At 42.2% G+C, this 23825-nt stretch overlaps 1 protein-coding gene across 1 annotated transcript; it reads right to left on the reverse strand.

The window, feature by feature from the left end:
* Positions 1-8409: 8409 nt before the first annotated feature.
* LRRC30 (leucine rich repeat containing 30) lies at positions 8410-20652 on the reverse strand. Its single transcript, XM_078391541.1, has one exon. The coding sequence runs from the start codon at positions 19391-19393 to the stop codon at positions 18497-18499; it is 897 nt and encodes a 298-aa protein (XP_078247667.1). The 5' UTR covers positions 19394-20652; the 3' UTR covers positions 8410-18496.
* Between the last annotated feature and the right edge of the window lie 3173 nt (positions 20653-23825).

Below are 23825 nucleotides of genomic sequence, written 5' to 3' on the forward strand. Positions count from 1 at the left end.
CCTGCGAAACACTTGGCTGATGAGGACCAATTGTGAGGGGGAGAGGACAAAGTGGAAGCTGGAGTAAAAAAGGAAGACTGGAAGGGCTCAGGTGCTTCCTTTAGGGAAACAGGGGGAGATGGAGATTTCAGAGAAGGAAGGGACATGAGAAGAGATTCTCAAGGCTTGGGATCCCCAATTCTATCTCTCTCAGCTGAACTTGAAGGTGGTTGGAAAGAGGAGCCTTGGGCTGAACTTCCCAAGCCCCACCGCTGAGTAAACAAAGGGGCTGTGGATGAGGGACTCCCTAAGCAGGACTTCAGGAGCCTGCTGTACATCCAACACGACCTTGGTGCCCAACTCATCCAATAGGAGGAGTGTCATCCACTCTAACCCAGCTGTGGAGCTGGTGACAAAAGCACCAGTGCCAGAGATAGAGGACACTCCAGGAGGAGGATTGAGCATTAATATTCCCCTAACCAGCTTTATTGGCCATCTTTGAAGAGCCTTCAACTAGGGCCAGGGCTCATCCTTGCTTTTTAACAGGGGACCCTCTTGAAAGGGCATTTCGGGGGGGTTAATGCAGGGGGTTCAACCCCTTAGGAAGCTGCCACAGGGAGTTAATGACAGTGTCCCTGTGCCTGTTGGTTCCTCAGTCACAATAGACTGTTGTTGTTTATTCACCCAAACTGTAGCCCATGGAATTATTGCCAGATGACCCAGCTGCTGCCATCACCATCAGCAGTGGGACCAGCCTTTCTCACAATCATACAGTCACCCAGACACCTTTCATGCCTCCCCTACTGTGGTTACAGGCCTGGAGTGAAGCTGAGGAAGAAGAAACATTAGGCGGCAACTACTGTCCTGCTATATGTTCCAGTATGCTTATTTATTTATTTATTTATTTATTTGATTTGTATCCCGCCCATCTGGTAGGTCAATACCACTCTGAGCGGCTAACATAAAAATATACAATTATAACAGCATAAATCCAAAAATATCAAATGTCAATTAACAAAACATAATAAATCATAAATAATAAGTAGAAAAAGAAGAGAAAAGTAAATTAAATTAAATTAAATGCTGGCAGGAGGGAAGGCCTTGACATAAAGCCATGTTTTTAATTGAGTTTTAAATGTACCCAGCGAAGGGGCCGCGCGAATCTCAGGAGGGAGATTGTTCCAAAGGCGAGGAGCCACCGCCGAGAAGGCCCGGTTTCTTGTCTTCTCTCTCCGGGCCTCCCTCGGCGTCAGGCCCCTCAGCCTCACCTCCAGGCTCGCGCGGGTGGTTCGGGTAGAACTTGGTGGGTGAAGGCGTTCCACCAAGTATCGAGGTCCCAAACCGTTTAGGGCCTTATAAGTGAGCATTAAAACTTTGAAGTCGATACGGAAACAAATGGGCAGCCAATGCAGTCTAGCCAGAATGGGAGGGATGTGATGGTATTTTCTCCCTCCGGTAAGAAGTCTGGCTGCTGCGTTCTGCACCATCTGAAGTTTCCGTATCAGCCTCAAAGGTAGCCCCACGTAGAGCGCGTTGCAGTGGTCTAATCTTGAGATTACGAGTGCGTGTACTAAGGTAGTGAGGGGCCCCGTGTCGAGATAGGGCCGCAGCCGGGCAATCCGCCAGAGGTGGAAGTAGGCGGAGCGGACGACCGACGTCACCTGTGTTTCCATGGTGAGCGTCGGGTCCAAGTGTATGCCCAAGCTGCGGACCCCGCTCGCCGGGGCCAAGGTCGCCCCCCCAAAGGAGAGAGGGCCAACCAGGCCACCAGCCACGGGGGGCCCCACCCTCAGGACTTCCGTCTTGTCCGGGTTCAGCCGCAGACCATTTTCCTGCATCCATTCCAGTATAGTCTCCAGGCAGCGCTGGAGGGTCAGGACGGCATCACCTGCAGTTGGCAAAAAGGAGATATAGAGCTGAGTGTCATCAGCGTACTGGTGACACATCGCTCCACACCTCCTGATGACCCCCGCTAGCGGCCTCATATAGATGTTAAATAGCATTGGGGAGATAATCGAACCCTGTGGAACCCCACAATTGGAGCTCCACGGGGCCGAGACCCTCTCCCCAAGCTGAACTCTCTGGGGACGGTCCTCCAGGAAGGAACGGAGCCAGGCTAACGCCAGGCCACCGATTCCCAACTCGGAGAGCCTCCCCAGGAGGATACCGTGGTCGACGGTATCAAAGGCCGCCGAAATATCGAGGAGGACCAACAGAGACAGTTTGCCCCTGTCGGCCTCCCTCAGCAGGTCATCATACAGGGCGACCAATGCCGTCTCTGTCCCGTGGCGCGGCCTGAAGCCCGACTGGAATGGGTCCAGTGCATCTGTTTCATCCAAGAGCGCCTGAAGCTGGTCTGCCACCACCCTCTCCACCACTTTGCTCATGAAAGAAATATTGGCGACGGGCCTGTAATTGCCAATTTCGTCCGCCGCCAAACTAGATTTCTTTCGCATGGGCCTAATGAGTGTCTCCTTGAGGGCAAGGGTCCAAGGAGGAGGTGGTGGCCCGACAGCGGTCAAGCGCTCTGGTCACAGAGTCAGGTGTAACTGGCTGAAAAGAATCAAAAATAACCGGGCAAGACGGAGCGCTGGACATCTCAGCTCGATTCACTGTATTTAAAAAGGGAGAGAGCTCCCGGCGGATGGCCTCCACTTTAGATTTAAAAAATGCCGCAAATTGGTCCGGAGAAAAACTAGGGGGAGGCCGATCTCCCGGGCCAACTCCGGATAGGTCGCGCACTATACGGAAAAGTTCCGCCTGCTGGTTGGATGCTTCGCTTATCCGGTTAGCGAAGAATGATCTACTGGAAGCCTTCACCTTACTCAGGTAAAGGTTAGTTGCGACCTTAACGGCTATCCAGTTATCGTCCGTCGGATTCTTCCTCCATCTACGCTCTAGCCTTCTCCTTATTCGCTTCATCGCCCGGAGCTCCTGGGAAAACCAGGGCGCCGGACGTGTTCTGCGTCGGAGAGGGCGTTTGGGCGCGATCGTGTCCACTGCCCGGGTGGCAGCGGTAGACCAGCTATCCACCAGAACGTCGACAGGAGCGCTAGCCAGGTCAGCGGTAATCCCTCTCATGGCATCTTGGAAACCAATCGGATCCAGTAGTCTTCGAGGGCGGGCCATAGCAATAGGCCCTTGCTCCCTGCGTGGGGGGAGAGCCACTGTGAGGTTACATTTAATCAGGTGGTGGTCTGACCATGACAAGGGGACTGACACCAGGTCCGCCACCATCAGACCACTCTCACCCCAATTGGAGGAAAAGACCAGGTCCAGTGTGTGACCGCCCACGTGGGTGGGGCCGTTGACATGTTGGGACATGTTCAAGGAAGCCATGGTTTCCAAGAACTCAGAAGCTGGCCCAGTAACCTCTGCCTCCGCATGCACGTTGAAATCACCCAAGACTAAAAGCCTCGGGGATCCCAACAATGCCGCGGAGACAAAGTCAGCCAGCTCCGGAAGGGAAGTGGCTGGGCCGCAGGGAGCGCGGTAGCCCAGCAAAATCCCAATTCCATCCCTGGCCCCAATCGACACGTGGAGGGCCTCTAGACCAGGCCTTACCGCCGAGGAGCGCCTGGTAACCTCCAAGATGGATTTATATACAATGGCTACTCCCCCCCCCGCCCTTCCAGTCTACCCTGGTGCTGGACATCATAACCGGGCGGGCAGATGAGGGCCAGAGGAGGTCCACCCTCCCCATTAAGCCACGTCTCGGTTATGCATGCCAGGTCTGCATCCTCCTCCAGAATAAGATCTTGAATTAGCTGGGGCTTGTTGGATACAGACCTGGCATTCAACAGCAGCAGGGTTAGAGTGGAAGGCTGGCTGAACTGGTTACCTCGATTCTGGGGGTTGGTCACAGCCTCAGAACAGTGAACAGCCTTCAAACATCTGTGAGGTTGCTTACTCTCAAGAAGCAACCTCACTCTTCTAAACAGTGGGTCCATGCCTGTAACGGAATGTATTGAAAAAGTACACACATAAGAATAACTGAAACATTTAAAAAAAACTGTTCATAAAAACAAGCACCCCTTTTCCTTTCTGGGCTTCTAGTTAAACAATAATTAAAGCTGGTTCAAAGGTCATTTGTTGATCTGCCATCAGCAATATGTTCATGCAAACAAGATTTAATAGTTAGTTTAAAAGTTATTTGCTTTTCTCAGCTTTGAACACCTTTGACTGGCACAATTTGAATGTTTATTAATGTGCAGCTAGATCACAAATGAAAACTCATTTATCAGCAGCTGTCTCTTTTGTTTTGTCTTTCTGTCACCATCCTGACATGGTGACACACATATGGCTTGAGGTTTATGACAAATTGAAACAAGTTCAGAGGAGGGCAACAAGGATCATCAGGGGGCTGGAAATCAAGCCCTATGAGGAAAGACTGAATGAACTGAGCATGTTTAGCCTTGAGAAAAGAAGACTGAGGGAGATATGATAGCACTTTTCAAATATTTGAAAGACTGCCATTCAGGGGAGGGGCAAGATCTGTTCTCAATCATCCCAGAGTGCAGGACATGCAACAATGGGCTCAAGTTACAGGAAGCCAGATTTCGGTTGAATATCAGGAAAAACTTCCTAACTGTTGGAGCAGTATGGCAAGAGAACCAATTACCTCAAGAGGTGTTGTGCTCCAACACTGGAAGCATTCAAGAGAAACTTAGATAACCATCTGGCAGATATCCTTTGATGTGTATTCCTGCACTGAGCAAGGGGTTGGATTTGATGGCCTTATAGGCCCCTTCCAACTTAATTATTCTATTATTCTATGGTGTCAGTACAGGTATATTGGGAATGTGATTTCTTCTCCTCTGGTCTATGGCATAGAAATGTTGATGAAATAGGCTACTGAAATCCTGCCATTTTTAAAGTCCATATGATCTACTGGAGTAGTGGAATGGTTTCATTGCACACAGTTTTGATTCCTGTGAAGTTAGAAAAAACATGCTGTGGGAAATACAAAGTGGACATTCACAATATACAGTATTTATTCAGTGGGTGGCTTCCATCAAAAGCACTGTGAGCATAGCATGTTGGAAGTTATATGCTGAGCTAACAGGAGAGGCGACAAGAGATTACAGGCTTTCCAGGAAGTCCTAAATATATTATTTGTTAAAATGGAGGGTCTGGGGGCAATAACAGCAAAGTGGTAATGTAACAAGTGTCACTGGGGAAGTAAGAAATATAAGTCATTTAAGAACAACATAAAGTCTCCTTCCTCCTTCCATATTGATGGATAAATGATTATGTTGTCTCAAAGGGAATACTCTGGAAATATCTGGGGCAAACTACTCCTTCAGATTCTTTAGGGAGCCTTTTTTAAACCAGAGCATTAGGAGTTCCAAGATCTATCTCGAAGGCTATAGTTTGACTGGAGACATCATGCTATTCTGTAGGTACACTTGCTCAGAAAGGATCCATTTTGTTTTGGCTTAAGATAGTCTTCCGCTTGGTCTCACGCCTGATTCTACTGGCCTATAAGGATATGGGAATGGATTCCTTTGCAACTGAGATGTCCATAGAATATCCAGCATATTTACGATGGTGTTCTATGATTCTAGAACCATGAGATACTGTGCCCTTAAGCTGAATTGGCTACCAACTCTATTTAAAAACAACAGCTCCACAAATTTGTAGTTTGTATCAATAGCTTCAGGCTCTTAAGTTGTGTTTGAAATCATTGATTCAACAGGATACGTTAACATGAAACACGTCTCCTTTTTTCCAGATGCACTATAACCTGTTTGATATGAATAGATTGTGGAAGAATGTATAACTCTGACTCATGCAAGACCAATCCTTAGAGCAGAATTTTAGATTCTCACCATTAGAAATATAAAGTAACTGTTCGTATTTAGAAAACTGGAAAATGACAGTTAGGTAGCACAGCATAATTCAGTTGCTCCTCTCTTGGGTTGCCACTCTGCTGGCCTGCTCACAGCAGATGTCTATGTAGAGTGGGCAAGGGCACTGCTTCCTCCAGTCTCGAATTCTACATTTATTTGTTATTTCAAGAAACAGGAATAGACACAATGGCTAGAACCCTTTTGGTGCAACTCTGATAATTTCATCAGCCAAAGGCTTTTATCTTGAATTACCAGCAGCAGTGATTTTTGGACATTAAAAGTTCCCTACCATCCTGGCTTCTCCAGGTCAAACAGGATCCCTAGGGAACTTCAGGATCAGGGGTTTGGGATAGGAAACTTTTAATTAAAGATAAAAGACTACAGCTGGATGATGTCATCAGTCCTACACATGAGGAGCTGCACCAACAGGATTCCACTCACTGTGTTGTACTGGTGAATACTACACACATAGCATATGCTAGCATAGCACTATGCAGTTTTGCCATGCACACTTTTCCTGCAGACATTCTTGCTGCCCGTACCTTCTTTCTGGATCTGTGATTGAAAGATTTAAATGCATAAACTGATAAGCTAGCCCTGTGTTCAAAGTGATATTTGAGGAACAAGCAAGGGCAACTCAAAACAGTTGAAGACAACAACATGAGAGAAGAATGAGAGTTAAAACTGATGGAACTACTGTGTTTTCCCGAAAACAAGACAAGATCTTTTTGCTCCAAAAAACACATTAGGGCTTATTTTCAGGGGATGTTTTATTTTTTTCATGTACATCCATTTACATTAATTCAAATACAGTCATGTCTCCTTCTTCTGGTTGCTGCACAATGGTGGCGGGGGGGGGGTTCACTTAACTGGGGCTTATTTATTGGGGTAGGGCTTATATTACAAGCATCCTGAAAAGTCATACTAGGGCTTATTTTAAGGTTAGGTCTTATTTTCAGAGAAACAGGGTAACCTAGATGTATTGAAACAAGCTCTTAAAAGGAGATTTCTAAGTGCTTACAGCATTTCAGTTTAGAAAGATAAGAAAGGCCAACCCCTCAGCTTCTCTGCTTTATCCTCCTGCAAGGTCAGAAGACCTGCAGTCGTAAGATTGAATTCACGCAACGGAGTGAGCCCCCATCGCTTGTCCTAGCTCCCGCCAACCTAGCGGTTTGAAAGCATGTAAGAATGTGAGTAGATAAATAGGTACCACCTCAGTGGGAAGGTAAACAGTGTTCTGTGTCTAACGCTGGCCACGTGACCACAGAGGATTTTCTGCAGACAAAACGCTAGCTCTGTCGGTTGGAAACGGAGATGAGCACTGCCGCCTAGAGTCGGACATGACTGGACAAATTGTCAAGGGGAACCTTTACCTTTTTTATTTATTGACCAGCATCCTACGTCCATAGAATGTGTATTACATTGAACTGAAATACATTAATGTAAAGTTACGAACTTCTAATTCCACCCTATTTTATTTATACAGATTTTGACTCTTCTGAATCATCATAAAGCATGTACGGTATTTCATAAAAAAACAGTATACCAGATCATAAAAGAATCTGGCAACTAAGATGGAGAAAACATGACTTGTGATTATGTACACTTGGCCTTTCATACAGACTGAAATTGACCTAGATCAGATGGTGGGACAATTGGCAAGATCCAATTGTGGCTTTTGTGGGGAAGGCAAGCAAAATTTCAATATATGCTAGACAATTGCTAGTATTAAAATTCAGCAATGCAAAAACTGCATTGAAGATTAGTTCAGAGGCAGAATTTGCCAATCCTTCAATAGCAGTAAAATGTCTATTCAAAGTCTAATCCAATGCTGGAGGCATTCAAGAAAAAAAAAATTAGATAACCATCTGTCAGGTACACTTTGATTTGGATTTCTGCATTGAGCAGGGAGGATGGTCCTCCATGACCTTATAGACCCCTTCCACCTCCACAATTCTATGATTCAATTACATTCATGAGCAAGGCACTAGGAACAACTCAGTTCTCTCAACAAGCTCCAGGATTATACATGCAGGGAGAGGGAGAGAGGGAGAAGAAGAGAGAGAGAGAGGGAGAGGGAGAGAGAGAGAGAAATTCTTTAATGTATTGCAATGTTTCTCAAAGTGTTTTGTAGCTTCATTTGTTTTTTGACAGAACACATTAATACTACATTAAACTGTATTCTTAACATTTTTTTTATTTCTCAGATAGGAAAGGATTAAGTGTGCATTGCAAGATTGATAGCACTGATATACCCTGGAAAGTGTTCATAGGGAGGAAACATACTTTAATCAAAGCTGAATTAATTTGCAATTGTGAGGAGATTATTTTTCTAGCTTCACTTTCAGCTTGATTAGGGATGGTCTAACACTATTTATAGGGTGGTATATCAACCTGTTCTCAGAAGGGAGTTTGTTTACTTGGAAACAATTTAAAGACCTTCTAAAACAGTGTGTGGAGTCTCTAGGGAAAGTTTAAGTACACACAGAATGCTTAACTGAAAGACTATAATAAACATGAGTGACCTCTTCATACAGCTACTGGCTTAGACTCATATTGCAAAATATAATCACATGAGGTTGAACCTATGAACATGGGGGTTGGTTAATAAACTAACCATGATAAACAACCACAGAAAACACTGTGTACCATTTCAATAAAGGGTGGTGTAGGCTTGAGTATTCCTTAGTTTTATGATCACCCACATAGGCAATTGACATTGGAACCAGCCAATAGGCTTTCACAGTACACTTCTCTGGCTGCCAGACCATTAAGTATTAGTCACTGCAGGGAATTGAATGGCACGTCTGCTTGGACAAGTCCATCCGGTCGAAATAGGTCTTCATTTTTCATTGAGCTATTCCTTTTTTGAGTTTTACATTTGTACTACAGATTCTACATAACTATGAAGCTGTGTTTTAAATCCATCCTACGGACTCTGCATTTGTGGAGTGAGGTCAAAACAGGCAAATTAGCTGTGTGGGTTTACATGTGTATCTTGCATATTCCATTCCTGTGATGCATTATGAAACACTTTTCTACTTAGACTTTCCTTGCTAATGCATTTCCCCTGAGAATTTGCAGAACTATTTCAACTACTCTTGCTATTCAGATCCATTCCTTCCCACAAATGAATAAATATGTACTCATATCCGTAAGACAGCTTGCAGGGGAATGCGTCTCACTTTCATGCATTCTATTCCAACCAACACTGAGAACATTTAATCTTGTGCCTATGATAGCCTTAACATCTTGTACCCTATCACAGATATAAATGGGAATTTCACACTACTAGAAAGAGGAGACTCTTAGATTCCCACTGTGACACTGAGATTCATCCTATTTTTGGAAGCACTTCAGGTGGGGGTGGATGGACGCACATCCCTTTCCCTCATTGTTTAAGTGTAACACAGGTTTTCATTAATAGAGATCAAATTTATAGCTAAGGAGATAGCTTTCATTTGTTTTACCAGAATATTTTAACCATTCAAAAACTGTGGGCTTCCAGAAATATAGGTAATGCGTGATTAGGGTGAAGTGTAAAGATTTTAGTTGTTTCTAGAATGTAACTACCTAAACGTCAAGCACCTGTAAACTTTAATCACTCATCCTTTTTCTCTTCTGAATCTTATTTGAATGTGTAAATACTGATACAATATATTGGGATTAGCTTTCCTTTTCAAAGAATGGCTCATCAAGACATGAAATTGTCCTATTGAAGATATTAGTTCAGGCAAATGCAACATTGGCTGCAAACAAATTGCAACACCTCACCCATAACCCTACATAATATTATACAGCATATATCCCAGAGGAATCAAGGGAGCTGATGCTGAACAGAGCAGAACTTCAGCATGTGCACTTAAATTAAAGCATATCGCACACTATCCTACATTTTGCATGCTCCTGAATAAACATAATTACTATCTTTTTTGGGAAAAGGGAAATGTTTCTATAAAATATTGTTTATAGCACAATTCTAGGTAGGCCTACTTGGAAATAAGCCCCTCTTATTTTGGTGGATCTTACTATTAGGTAATCTTCAAGGATTGCTGCCTTTCATGGCGAAGGGGCTTGAGTAACTCAGAGAAGCTATGGGCTATGCCGTGGAGGGACACCCAACACAGACAGGTCATGGTGGAGAGTTCTGACTAAATGCAATCCACCTGGAGTAGGAATTGGCAAGCCACTCCAGTATCTTTGCCCAGAATACCCCATGAGCAGAAACAAAAGGCTAAAAGATATGATGCTGTAATATGGGCCCCTCAAGTCAGAAGGCATCCAACATGCTACTGAGGAAGAGAGGAGGACAAGTACAAGTAGCACCAGAGCTAATGAAGTGGTTGGGCCAAAGCCGAAAGGACGCTCAGCTGTGGACGCGCCTGGAAGTGAAAGGAAAATCCAATGCTGCAAAGAAAAATACTGCATAGGAACCTGGAATGTAAGATCTATGAACGTTGGGAAGCTGGAGGTGGTCAAACAGGAGATGGCAAGAATAAACATTGACATCCTGGGGGTCAGTGAACTAAAATGGACAGGAATGGGTGAATTCAATTCAGATGATTATCATATCTACTATTGTGGGCAAGAATCTTGTAGAAGGAATGGAGTAGCTCTCATAGTCAACAAAAGAGTGGGAAAAATTGTAATGGGATATAATCTCAAAAATGATAGAATGATTTCAATATGAATCCAAGGCAGACCTTTCAACTTCACAATAATCCAAGTTTATGCACCAACCACCAATGCTGAGGAGACTGAAATTGACCAATTTTATAAAGATTTATAACACCTTCTAGAACTGACACCAAAGAAAGATGTTCTTCTCATTCTAGTGGACTGGAATGCTAAAGTAGGGAGTCAAGAGATAAAAGGAACAACAGGACAGTTTGGCCTTGGAGTTCAGAATGAAGCAGGGCAAAGGCTAATAGAATTTTGTCAAGAGAACAAGCAGGTCATCACAAACACTATTTTCCAACAACACAAGAGGCGACTCTACACATGGGAATAACCAGATGGGCAATACCAAAATCAGATTGATTATATTCTCGGCAGCCAAAGATGGAGAAGCTCTACAGAGTTAGCAAAAACAAGAGCTGGAGTTGATTGTGGCTCTGATCATCAGCTTCTCATAGCAAAATTCAAGCATAAACTGAAGAGAGTAGGAAAAACCACTGGGCCACTCAGGTATAATCTAAACCAAATCCCTTACGAATACACAGTAGAAGTGAAGAACAGATTTAAGGAACTCGATTTGGTGGACAGAGTGCACAAAGAACTATGGATGGAGGCTCATAACATTGTCCAGGAGGCAGCAACAAAAACCATCCCAATGAAAAGGAAATGCAAGAAAGCAAAGGGGCTTCCAACAAGACCTTACAAATAGCAGAGAAGGGAAACAAAATGCAAGGGAGATAGGGAAAGTTACAGAAAATGGAATGCAGACTTCCAAAGAATAGCAAGGAGAGGCAAGAGGGCCTTCTTAAATGAACAGTGCAAAGAAATAGAGGAAAATTATAGAGATCTGGTCAGGAAAATTGGAGCTATTAAAGGAACATTTTGTGCCAAGATGGACATGATAAAGGACAAAAATGGGAGGGACCTAACAGAAGCAGAAGACATCAAGAAGAGGTGGCAAGAATACACAGAGGAATTATAACAGAAAGATCTGGATACCCCGGACAATCCAGATAGTGTGGTTGCTGACCTTGGTGCTACATTCAATATGCCAGCAAGTTTGGAAAACTCAGCAGTGGCCAGAGGATTGGAAAACATCTACTTCTGCTTCATTGACTATGCAAAAGCCTTTGACTGTGTGGAGCACAGCAAACTATGGCAAGTCCTTAAAGAAATGGGAGTGCCTGATCACCTTACCTATCTCCTGAGAAACCTATACGTGGGACAGGAAGCAACAGTTAGAACTGAATATGGAACAACTGATTGGTTCAAAATTGGGAAAGGAGTATGACAAGGCTGTATATTGTCCCCTGGCTTATTTAACTTATATGCAGAATACATCATGCAAAAGACCGGACTGGAGGAATCTCAAATCGGAATTAAGATCGCAGGAAGAAATATCAACAACCTGCAATATGCAGATGATACCACTCTGATGGCAGAAAGTGAGGAGGAATTAAAGAACCTATTAATGAGGGTGAAAGAGGAGAGTGCAAAAATCTATCTGAAGGTCAACATCAAAAAAACTAAGATCACGGTCACTGGTCCCATCACCTCCTGGCAAGTAGAAGGGGAAGATATGGAGGCAGTGACAGATTTTACTTTCTCGGGCTCCGTGATCACTGCAGATGGTGACAGCAGCCACGAAATTAGAAGATGCCTGCTTCTTGGGAGGAAAGCGATGACAAACCTAGACAGCATCTTAAAAAGCAGAGACATCACTTTGCCAACAAAGGTCCACATAGTCAAAGCTATGGTTTTTCCTGTAGTGATGTATGGAAGTGAGAGCTGGACCATAAAGAAAGCTGACCGCTGAAGAATTTATGCTTTTGAATTGTAGTGCTGGAGGACGCTCTTGAGACTGGACGCCCTGGACTGCAAGGAGAACAAACCTATCCATTCTAAAGGAAATCAACCCTGAGTGCTCACTGGAAGGACAGATCCTGAAGCTGAGGCTCCAATACTTTGGCCATCACATGAGAAGAGAAGACTCCCTGGAAAAGCCCCTGATGTTGGGAAAGTGTGAAGGCAGGAGGAGAAGGGGACAACAGAGGACGAGATGGTTGGACAGTGTCACCGAAGCTACCAACATGAATTTGACCCAACTCTGGAGGCAGTGAAAGATAGGAGGGCCTGGCATGCTCTGGTCCATGGGGTCACGAAGAGTCGGACATGACTTAATGACTAAACAACAACTATTAGGTACATGATTTGAAGAGCCCCTTCCCAAAATTAATTCCTGAGAGCTGCTTACATGACTGAGGTTCAAATGTGCTCCCCAGCATCCCAGAAGGGCCCAGATTCTGCACAGATTAAATTTCATATGTTTTTCTCAGAAAGTTGCTTTGTGTCCTTTAGTGGGAAGAAATTTTGTTAGTTTTAGGGCCCCGAGTGCTCCTGATTCATCCAGCCATCCCTTTCTGAGAAGGATAATTTTGGGTGGTGGTGGTTGTTTATTTAATTATGTATTTATTCATTCATTCATTCATTTGTTTATTATCATCCATTAGAGGCATTAAAGAAGAACCTTTCTGGAAACTACATATATAGGAGAGAGGGCAGGGCACCAGAGCAAGTGCAGTTGTCCATGGTCCAGAGATGAGCACATGCTCTTCTCAAATCTCTGGAAGCTACCAATTCCTAACTTGACGTTCAGTCTAGTGAACCATTTTTATTGGGACATGGAAATAACATCATTATGCAGCAACAGCATCACTTACAAAATGCCAGTGTTCCACGCATATTCCACTAATTTCTGCATTCAGCCATCCCATTGTTTTGATTTTTGTTAATTTTCATCTTCCATCTGGGAATCTCTTCTTTGTACCATCTGCTGTTTATCATCTCATGAAACAGAAGCCTGAACATTTCTATAGTGCCAGTATCTCTTAAAATTGCTATACAAATTACAGTGCAAGACTATAGCATTCAAATTACATCAGAACTAAAAAGATCTCCCCCCAGTGATTAATATCACAGGCATTTAATGTACTTTTTTTAAAAAAAAAAATCTGTGGTGATCCCCTCTGAAGCCCCTATTCCCCCAGGCCTTCACGAGGTTCTCGCTCTTCTTCTTTCTTCGCTGCTACCAGGTATTACTGCCTTAATACCATTTTATTAAGGAGACATGTGTGTTTTTAAAACTTAAGTTATTTATTAGATCAGGGAAGTTCATATAGGATTATTACTCAATAAGTAAATCACAGGTTGCTAATCACTTGTATTTAAGTCAATTCTACTTTAACTTCAAAACTCTATTAACTCTCTGTTCCATTCAGCGTTCTTACAGACCTCTAACTCACTCTAAGTTCACTTTTAAGTTTCACACTGTCTCTCACTCACAGAATCTCTCTCTCAGACTCCACACACCAGCCTTTGTATCCAGCCCCCTCCCCCCTTGGCTCCACCTTCCGTCCTCTCATTGGCTCCTACTCCACTGTTTAGCTGTGATGGACAGGTGAGGGCAGGGCTGTTCGCTACAAATCCTTTAATGCTTATACAGGTACTTATGTGCAAGAGCCAATGATCAGGCATTAAAAGACAATCTTTCAACTATCACCCTTTCCCTTGAAATTAGAAGCTATGTATGAGTGAGGTGTGGATGTGGGAGGGTGGTGTATGCATATGTGTATAACTGACTTGTTGCCATTTTCTGTGTCCGTCAAGGCTCACAGTTCTACTGTGTTTTTTTTAACTCACTAATTGTACTACTGCATAACAACAATAATCAGAATTAGCAGCATGTAGATTAAGTATTTAAGCCTACAGTTTCAGGGCTAGACAAGAAAAAGCTCATAATGTGGTGGTAATATAAAAATATACTAGGTTGATACGGGGGGGGGGGGCTCTCTACCCAGCAGTGATGATGGAATGTCACAAGAGCATAATATTACTATTTTGACAGGTCCATGCAGGAGACTGTAGTTTGAATGCCCAGGTCCTAAGTCAGAACTGGGCAACCTTCAAAGTTCTTGGTACTACACCCACATCCACAATTCTGGATTTGGAATCTCACATCCCTTGACCTCCATTCCCCCCATTTTTAAAACCAATGAAATCCCTCTAGTGGTTAATCTTTTTTTAAAAAAATATTTTTTGCAAATTTGCTTAGGAGCTTTCAATACATGGCAAAATTGCTTTCCATGCCCCCTAGAGGGCATAAGGGTACATTTTTGGACACTTAAAAAAATGGAAGTATGGGACCCTGAGGGGCCCAGGAGTGATGGGAGACCACATTTTTGCCCTGAAGGAGCTGCATGCAGCCTGCGAGCTCTATTTGTGAACACCTGTCCTAAGGTGTGGAAAGATTAGATCCTGCTCTTGGAATTATGCTGAGATATGGACAGGGATTTTATGCAGATATTTCAAAACTGGTGATCTGTGATCCCTTTATTTCATTCTCTAGCTGCACTACTTTGAACTGTCAGCATTTTCTGAAAAAAGTTATAGTGCCATAACAGAATAGTCCAAATAAGATTTCATTAGGGCATTGATAACTTGTGATCAATATATCTCTGCCAGAGATAAGCTGAAAATGTCACACCATCTTTATTTGGCAAAGGTTTCTGTGCATCATAAGGCTCAGGTAGTGACGAACAAGGCCAGCTCTATTAGCATCCTGAGAATATAAAAATATTACTTCAAAAGGTGTTCATCCCACCTAGAAGAAGTTAAATGAGCCACCTGTAAATCACAGTACTTTCATTCCATTACTGGTTCAAAGCAGTGATTCAGATTTTCCACAAATTTAAAAGAATTTGATGCAATGAGGGAAATGATGGGGAAAAAAGGATGAGGTCACTGGAAGTCCCAGCTTTACTATGTTGCTAAGACCTGATGACTGGAAACAGGTGCTTCAGAGCTATGGTGTCAGCAGCTAGGTCATTTCTGCATTCCATTGAGTGATCAGAATATCAACAAAGATGCCAGTTACACTAAGAGGAAACTCTTCCAAAGCCTTCTAAAGTCCCTCTGAACATCCATACTTTTCCCAATGGAAGAACATTCTAGGTTTTCTTTACATAAACAGATTGCTTCTTTTCATTGCCATTAGATGTACAAACTAATTGTGCATTGTTGCATTAATTCTACAATGAAATATCAAATATCCATCCTTAAATATTTCAGAATTCAGAGCTTTCAAAACTCAGATACATCATATGTTTTGTAACAGGAGATTTCAAGGAGAAGTCAAGGTCATGATTCATATTCTCCCACCTCAAAATGTTAAAATTATTTCAGTGTGACAATTGAGCATGTCATTTAAGGATCTGTGTCCTTTGAAATCACTTAGATGTGATATCTTAATCTGTGATTTAAATGTGAGTCTTATCTGTACTGTATTTAACTAGGCTAAATTATCCCAAGTGTTTAACGAAATACTGAATGTGTGTTTCCCCGAAAATAAGGCAGGGTCTTATATTAATTTTTGCTCCAAAAAAACCCAGTGGGGCTTATTTTCAGGGGATGTTTTTTTCCCCATGTACAACAATCTATGTTTATTCAAATATAGTCATGTCATCTTCTGGATGCTGCAAAGTGGTGGAGGGCGGGCTTTCACTTAACTAGGGCTTATTTTTAGGTTAGGTCTTATTTTCTGGGAAACAGGGTGGTAGTTTTTCAGAATGTCCACTAACAATGCGGTCCTATGTGTGATGCAAGAGCTGCTGAGCATGGTGCGGCATATTCTGAGGTACCTGAATTGCAGTCTTTGTTGATTAAATACAGGGCATCCCCCCCTACCCCACCCTGCATGGGTAGATACTGTTCCTCAAATCATTTGCCTTCTCCTTTTCCTTAATTGCATCTACGGAGCCTAAAACGCTGAAGAAGTGTACTTAGGACTTGAAATTTCCCTTCACAAATTGCTCCTTGTGAGATACAAATCAAGTTTACACCCTCTACAATGTGGGCATCCTGCTCACTTTTGAGGTACTCCATTAGCACAAAATACTCAGGCAACGTTTGCTGTTCTGCATCGTTACATCTCATGTATGGAAACAGCGGGAGCTGCTGACACAACTATTTTAAAGTGCATTCCGCAGATAGTATATTCCCCCTCTTGAAATGAAGATTTCATTTTATTTAAATAGCTGTCAGGATTTTAACATTAATTTCATTGCTTCCAGGGTCATATCTCACTGATTACAAACTCAGTGTGAAAAGTGTGAAAAAGACACTTTTTGAAAAATGAGATGAGAATGAAAACTTTCTAAAGGGAACATAACACTCCCTCCCTATAATAATGTCATAATAGCTACACCTTTGGCTTCCTTATGTTTTACTATTTTTAAACTCTATTCATTATACAGCTTCATGTTACCCTTCATCTGGCCCATTATTCACATTCATCAATTTGCTATTATAGAGAATGTTTGGTGGTAATAAAGAATGTATCCATAGTCAAATGTTTTTCTTCTCCAGGTCTTCCCATTTCATTTTATAGCATCCACAGTTTTGCATAGTTTTACAGTAATTAAAAAAGCAATCTAAGGGACAATCTGCAGATTCCCCCAGCACCGCTTTCTTGGTACTGCAAGAGGAACATATCAATGGAAAAAATTTGCAGGATACGATCTAATACCACATGCTCATACAATTAATGCCCATGCCTCAAGGTGTGGAAAGGAAGCATTTCCTTTAGAAATAATAATTTCAGGTTCTAGATTGAGAGGATACCTTTGTATAGAAATAAGTCTCTAGCTCACCTACTATAAAAATCTGGGGACTGGTTTGTTTATATTATGCCACCTGTCTCCCCATAGGGGACCCATGACAATTAAAACTGTACAATGATCAACAGTTTTAAAATACCATAGAAACTATATTTTAAAAAACTCAACCAACCATTTATCAATATTAAAACAAAGATTAAAAGCAATTTTCAAAACACTTTTAAAAAAACATAAAAATCTTTAAATTCAATAAATATAGTATTTCTGTAGAAACAACCCCCCCCCCCAATTGCTCCAAAGTCTGGCTGAAGAGGACAAGAGGGATGTTTCTAAGGCATAAGCTCTTCGAAAATTAATTAGAATATGCAAAAGTATAAAACTGGGATTTGTACTCTTGATATCCTATATAAAATGACATGTAGTCAAGATTGCAAAGAATAGACATATTGTGTGAAATGAAGACAGTTGTCTTTGTGTAGAACTAAGTGCATTATAATCATGCAATCATTATTTAAAAGCATGACCCCACTTCTCATACCCCAAGCAACAAAACATGAACTTCACCTGGCACTTGCTACAGGGCAAATATTTGCTATTCAACTTACTTAGGTTTTCCCCACTGGCTCTTGTTATATATGTTACAGAATAAAATACATTTCCTGATGTGCAGGAGTTTGTTTCCATTCTAGCCATTTCTCCCAGTGCCTGCAAACTATATTCATGAATTTTCTATCCAATAATTTTTAGCTGCTTGTTTCCATTTCTAGGCTATGTGTGCATACACAGGAGAATAAAGTGTATTGAGCCTCAGCAATAGCAGTTGATAACCAACATAAGTTAGGACATAACAACAAATCACTTTGATCAAGCCGTGTTCCTAAAGAACCACTTCAGTTTCTTGTTGTAAAGCTTTTGAGTAGCAATGCCTCCCCTTAGTATAACATATGGAAGTGTCACAGAATGTCATAAAAGCATCACACCACACAAAATCATTCCTTTTTAAAAGACTGATATTACTGAAATCTGAGAGAAAGAAAAAAAGCTGTTGGTTCTGCACTAACATGCATGTGGCTAAATAAAAAAATAATACTTAAATCACTTTTTTTTAACCATAAAGGATACACTGGCATTTCTAGGATACATATTTGTTTGGAAAATACATCCACATAAAGTCAATGTACTTGCTTTCAGGGAAATTTTATTACAGCTGCTTTCCAGCTCCTGATTTGTGCATGGAAAAAATACAGATGAGAAAAATTAAATGGCACAACTGAGGAGACAGACCACCAAGACTATTCCAAATGCCGTGCACATTTAAGGGAGCTGGTTTTTATCTTTGAGATAGCTGAAGAGTGTGTTGAGTCCTCCATCTATAATCTGTGGCAATGGTTTAGACAAAGGATTGTGGGAAATATGGAGCCCCTTATCCATTGGATTCCAAGCAATTTTGGTCAAACGATGCAGCAAATAGAGTTCATCTGGGAGAGTTTGAATAGAGTTGTAATCGATATTTAAGAGCTCAAGTGCAGTGACTGAGCAGATAGACCTTGGCAAACTGCGAATGTTGTTGTAGTCGGCAATGAAGATCTGTAGGTTGACTAGAAATTGGATGCTGTCTCCAATGTTTTCGAGTTTGTTGCAACCTACATGTAAAAAATCTAGATTCCTTAGTGAAAAGACACTTAGGGGAATGTACATAAACCGATTGTTGCTAAGATTCAGCTTTCTTAGGTTTATCAATTCTGTGATGCTTGGAGGGAGATGGGAGATATAGTTGTGGGAGAGACTCAAAACCTCCAACTTCTTGCAGTGTCCAAGTTCTGTTGGTACTTCAGTCAAGCAATTCATATTCACAAATAAAACCTTCAAGTGCCTGAGCAGCCCAATTTCTTTTGGCAGAGATTTCATGCGATTCCCACATAGGTTTAGCACCACTAGTCTCTCAAGTTTCCCTAGTGCAGGTGGAAGAGCCACCAGTTGGTTGTGTGAGAGATTCAGTTTTTGGACCTGTGGCAACCCCCAGAGAAAGTCAGGAGTCCTTGTCATTCCCTTCATTATAAGACTCAGGCTGACATACTGTAGTCCACGCTTTAATAGTGCCTTTGGGTCTTTTCCAGAGAGAAGAGCTTCTTCCCACAGGGGTAGCTTCTGACTTCTCTTCAGCACCATCGTGTTTTGCTTCCCTTGATCCTTGGAGTTCTTTCCACCCATATAACCTCCAGCTTTGCTACTTCTGTTAACTGAAGCTTCGTTTTGTTGCCTCTTGCGATTAATAGCAGATGAAAAAATTTGGCTTCCAGAAGATTCATAAAACGAGATCGATCCAAGAAGATGTGCAAAGACTCTGAAGAGCACCTTTCCTTCTGAAGGGCCTCTGCAGCTGCCGAAAAAAGGTTCACTTTTCCCGGATGGGGCTTTAAGATGTTTTCTTTGGTGTTCTATGCTGTAATGACACACTTGCTACTGACACTTCTGAGCAAATGACTTCCATTCAAATTAAATACCACAAGGCAGCTGTCACTGTCATTTTGTCTGGAACTTTATTGGATGAGTACGCATCCTCATTGCACAGAGGTCACCGCAATGCTGTATATAACTTCACCATGTCAGCTTTCTTGGATATCTGGTACATGAGGTAGCAGCAGGACAATTAGGAAGAGTAACTATAAAAAACCATGAAGATAAGATGACCCCCCCCCCCTTCAGTACTGTTTATTCAGCTGAGGAACAACTTTCATATTCACTCCAGAGTGTTTATGGCTCAGTTTTTAAAGTTTTTGAATTCTTCACATAAACTTGATTTGGGGCTTCCAAGAAAATTAAATCTTATTACAGATTTTGTGATGACTTTTAAAACTCACAGAAAACCATTAGACCAGCTTCATTCATATACTGTAAAATGAAACCAAAAAGTTCTATTTTAGGAGTTTCACTCTCTTTAACGTAGCTGAGCTTTAGAGATGACTGAATTCTCTGCTGCCTATCCTTGTTTAATCTGGAAATGATTCAAAGCCTTAAATACAGAGAGCGAGAGAGTGAGAGAGCGAGAGAGAGCAGAAGGAATTTAGGTACATTTCCAAGTTAATCCAAGGCTCATCCAAGCTAGTTCCACTAATGATCAAATTACTCCCCATGTCAGCCCACCACCATCAAAATGCAACCTTATTTTCTGTTCTTGGAGTCTCCAAAGCAGTAAGGAGTTGCAGGAGAAGGAAAGTTAGAGTACTTGCTCTCTCCCCTTCCTCTCCATGACTCTGACGTGCTGTAAAGCAACATGTCAAGAGCCAAAGGAACCTGTCAAGTGTTATCTTCTTCTATGAAGATAAATGCAAAAAAGACAAGAATTACTTCTCCTACTGTCTCAGCCTTTGTGCATCAAAGGTAATGGATGTTTTCATTGGTTAGTAGATGGTGGGAGGTGTATTTGGCCATGAGAATATTGCTATGGAGTGGGAAGAGAAGCTGCTTGTCCTCTGTCTGGTTGAAGATTAAATAATCATCTCTCATTTAGGGTGGGCTTTTCTGAGTCTCTGATATCCTCCTTTGAAACAGAGCTTGGAAAAGTCTGTTGCATCCATGGAAATTGTTAACAAACTGTAGTGCCTAATTCAAAATGTTGGAAGAAGTCCTGAAAATGGTTGGCATGGCATTTCAACCACTAACAAAACATATATTTGCCAAGATGCTTCAGAAGGTTTCTATCACTACTATTTATTTATTTGTGCAAATCAGAAAAAAGGATCTATATAGCAGGGTTATATATTAAGGACTGACTAGGTGCCTCTTTGACCCGAGTGACTGGATAGTATTTGACATAGGTTAAGGTATCCCCTATTCAGCTTAAGCAACAGGTGGAAGAGATGGCAGAGCAGGCTAAGAAATAATTGGCCAGCCAGCCAGCCAGCCAGCCAGCCAGCCAGCCAACCAACCAACCAACCAACCAACCAACCAACCAACCAACCAACCAACCAACCAACCAACCAACCAACCATAAATCAAAATCAAAATAAGAATGTATTAATTGAACAGTCATTTAGCTCTGAATTGATATGTCCCAGTTCAATTGGAAGTTATCCATGAATATCAGGGGAAGCAACCCTTGTGGAATAAGATAGACCTTTAACCATGTGTATATAGAGAGGATGCTAATCCAGGCTTCTTCTTTTAGGCACCTTGTCTCCAGTCTTATCCTGGCATTTGAGAGACATCTAGGGACCTGTACATGGTTCTTAAAAATCTGGATTGTACTCTTTTCTGAGGTGCAAAATGAGCATTGACTAGCCCTAAGAATGACCCGTATAACAGTTAGGATAATGTCTTGGCCTTATAGAGTTTTAGCGCTGCTGAAACAAATGCACTTCCTTGAGAGTACTGTAATTTTACTATCCTGTTTGCTGATATTTCTCCTTGGTCTGCAGCGTGTTTGCTGTATTTGAGCTCTAAGTTCTACAAGCGTAGAGCCCAAAGCTTGTAGAACTACCCCAAGATATTTAGTTTTTTACCTGCTCAATACCGTTTTCATTTATTGACCATACTCTCTATTTTGGTCTATGCCCAAAAGCAACAGTCTGGGTTTTCTGGAAATTAATTGTCAGGGATTCATCTTCAGAATAAGAGGAGAGCTTTCTCAAAGCCCTCCTCAGCCCAACAGGTGTTCTAGAAAGTATTACTGTGTCATCCGCATATAGTAATACTGGGGGTGGGTGGGTTTGAATATCAAGAGTATTTAAGTAGTTGGGAAGGTAATTTATATAAAAATAGATAATGCAGGTGCTGAAATACATCCTTGCCTGACACCTCCATAGGTTTGGATTTGTTGTTTAGTCGTTAAATTGTGTCTGACTCTTCAAGACCACATGGACCAGAGCCCATGTGATAATGGTCTTAGCCTCCCCATATATACACATGCTTCCCCATTCCTTTGCCATAGCAAGGAGGCATTCCAAAGTTTTTACTGCTATTCTTTATGAGTACAATTTGTTGTGTGATCAAAAGTGGGTGCATCGTTTTAACTATTTCTTGTTGTTTAGACCCCAAGGACCAGAGCATGCCAGGCCCTCCTGTCTTCTACTGCCTCCTTCAGTTTGGTCAAATTCATGTTGGTAGCTTCAATGACACTGTCCAAACATCTCATCTTCTGTCATCCCCTTCTCCTCTTGACTTCACACTTTCCCAACATCACGGTCTTTTCCAGGGAGTCTTCTCTTCGCATGAGATGGCCTCAGCTTCAGGATCTGTCCTTCCAGTGAGCACTCAGGCTTGGTATCCTAATGGATAGGTTTGATCTCCTTGCAGTCCAGGGGACTCTCAAGAGTCTCCTCCAGCACCACAATTCAAAAGTATCAATTCTTCGGTGGTCAGCCTTCTTTATCGTCCAGCTCTCACTTCCATACATCACTACTGGAAAAACCATAGCTTTCACTATGTGGACCTTTGTTGGCAAGTTGATGTCTCTGCTTTTTAAGATGCTGTCAAGGTTTGTAATCATTATCCTCCCAAGAAGCAGGCGTCTTTTAATTTCGAGGCTGCTGTCCCCATTTGCAGTGATCATGGAGCCCAAGAAAGTAAAATCTGTCACTGCCTCCATATCTTCCCCTTCTGTTTGCCAGGAGGTGATGGGACCAGTGCCCATGATCTTAGTTTTTTTATGTTGAACTTCAGACCATTTTTTTTGCCCTCTCCTCTTCCACCTCCATTAAGAGGTTATTTAATTCCTCCTCACTTTCTGTCATCAGAGTGGTATCATCTGCATATCTGAGGTTGTTGATATTTCTTCCAGCAATCCTAATTCCGACTTGAGATTCATCCAGTCCAGCCTTTCGTATGATGTATTCCTTGTCGTACTCCTTTCCTAATGTTGAACCAACCAGTTGTCCCATATCCAGTTCTAATTGTTGCTTCCTGTCCCACATATAGATTTCTCAGGAGATATATAAGGTGGTCAGGCAATCCCATTTCTTTAAGGACTTGCCATAGTTTGCTGTGGCCTACACAGTCAAAGGCTTTTGTGTAGTCAATGAAGCAGAAGTAGATGTCTTTCTGGAACTCTCTGGCTTTCTCCATAATCCAGCACATGTTAGCAATTTGGTCTCTAGTTCCTCTGCCCTTTCAAAATCCAGCTTGTGCTTCTGGCGGTTCTCGGTCCACATACTGCTGAAGCCTACCTTGTAGGATTTTGAGCATAACCTTGCTAGCATGTGAAATGAGTGCAATTGTACGTTAGTTGAAGCATTCTTTGACACTGCCCTTCTTTGGGATTGGGATGTAGACTGATCTTGTCCAGTCCTCTGACCACTGCTGAACTTTCCAGACTTGCTGGCATATTGAGTGCAGCACCTTAACAGCCTCATCTTTTAAGATTTTAAATAGTTCAATTGGAATGCCATCACCTCCACTGGCCTTGTTGTTAGCCAGGCTTTCTAAGGCCCACTTGACTTCACTCTCCAGGATGTCTGGCTCAAGGTCAGCAGTCACACTATCTGGGTTGTTTGGGACATCCAAATCTTTCTGGTATAATTCCTCTGTGTATTCATGCCACCTCTTCTTGATGTGTTCTGCTTCTGTTAGCTCCCTACCATTCCATTATCATGTCAATCTTTGCACAAAATATTCCTTTAATAACTCAAATTTTCTTGAATAGGTT

Source organism: Pogona vitticeps, chromosome 4 (genome assembly GCF_051106095.1).
Source record: "Pogona vitticeps strain Pit_001003342236 chromosome 4, PviZW2.1, whole genome shotgun sequence".
Classification (NCBI taxonomy): domain Eukaryota; kingdom Metazoa; phylum Chordata; class Lepidosauria; order Squamata; family Agamidae; genus Pogona; species Pogona vitticeps.

Bases quoted from the DNA above. Each gene is read 5' to 3' on its own strand.
- LRRC30 (XM_078391541.1), bottom strand. From the start codon at position 19,393: ATGGGTGGAAAGAACTCCAAGGATCAAGGGAAGCAAAACACGATGGTG.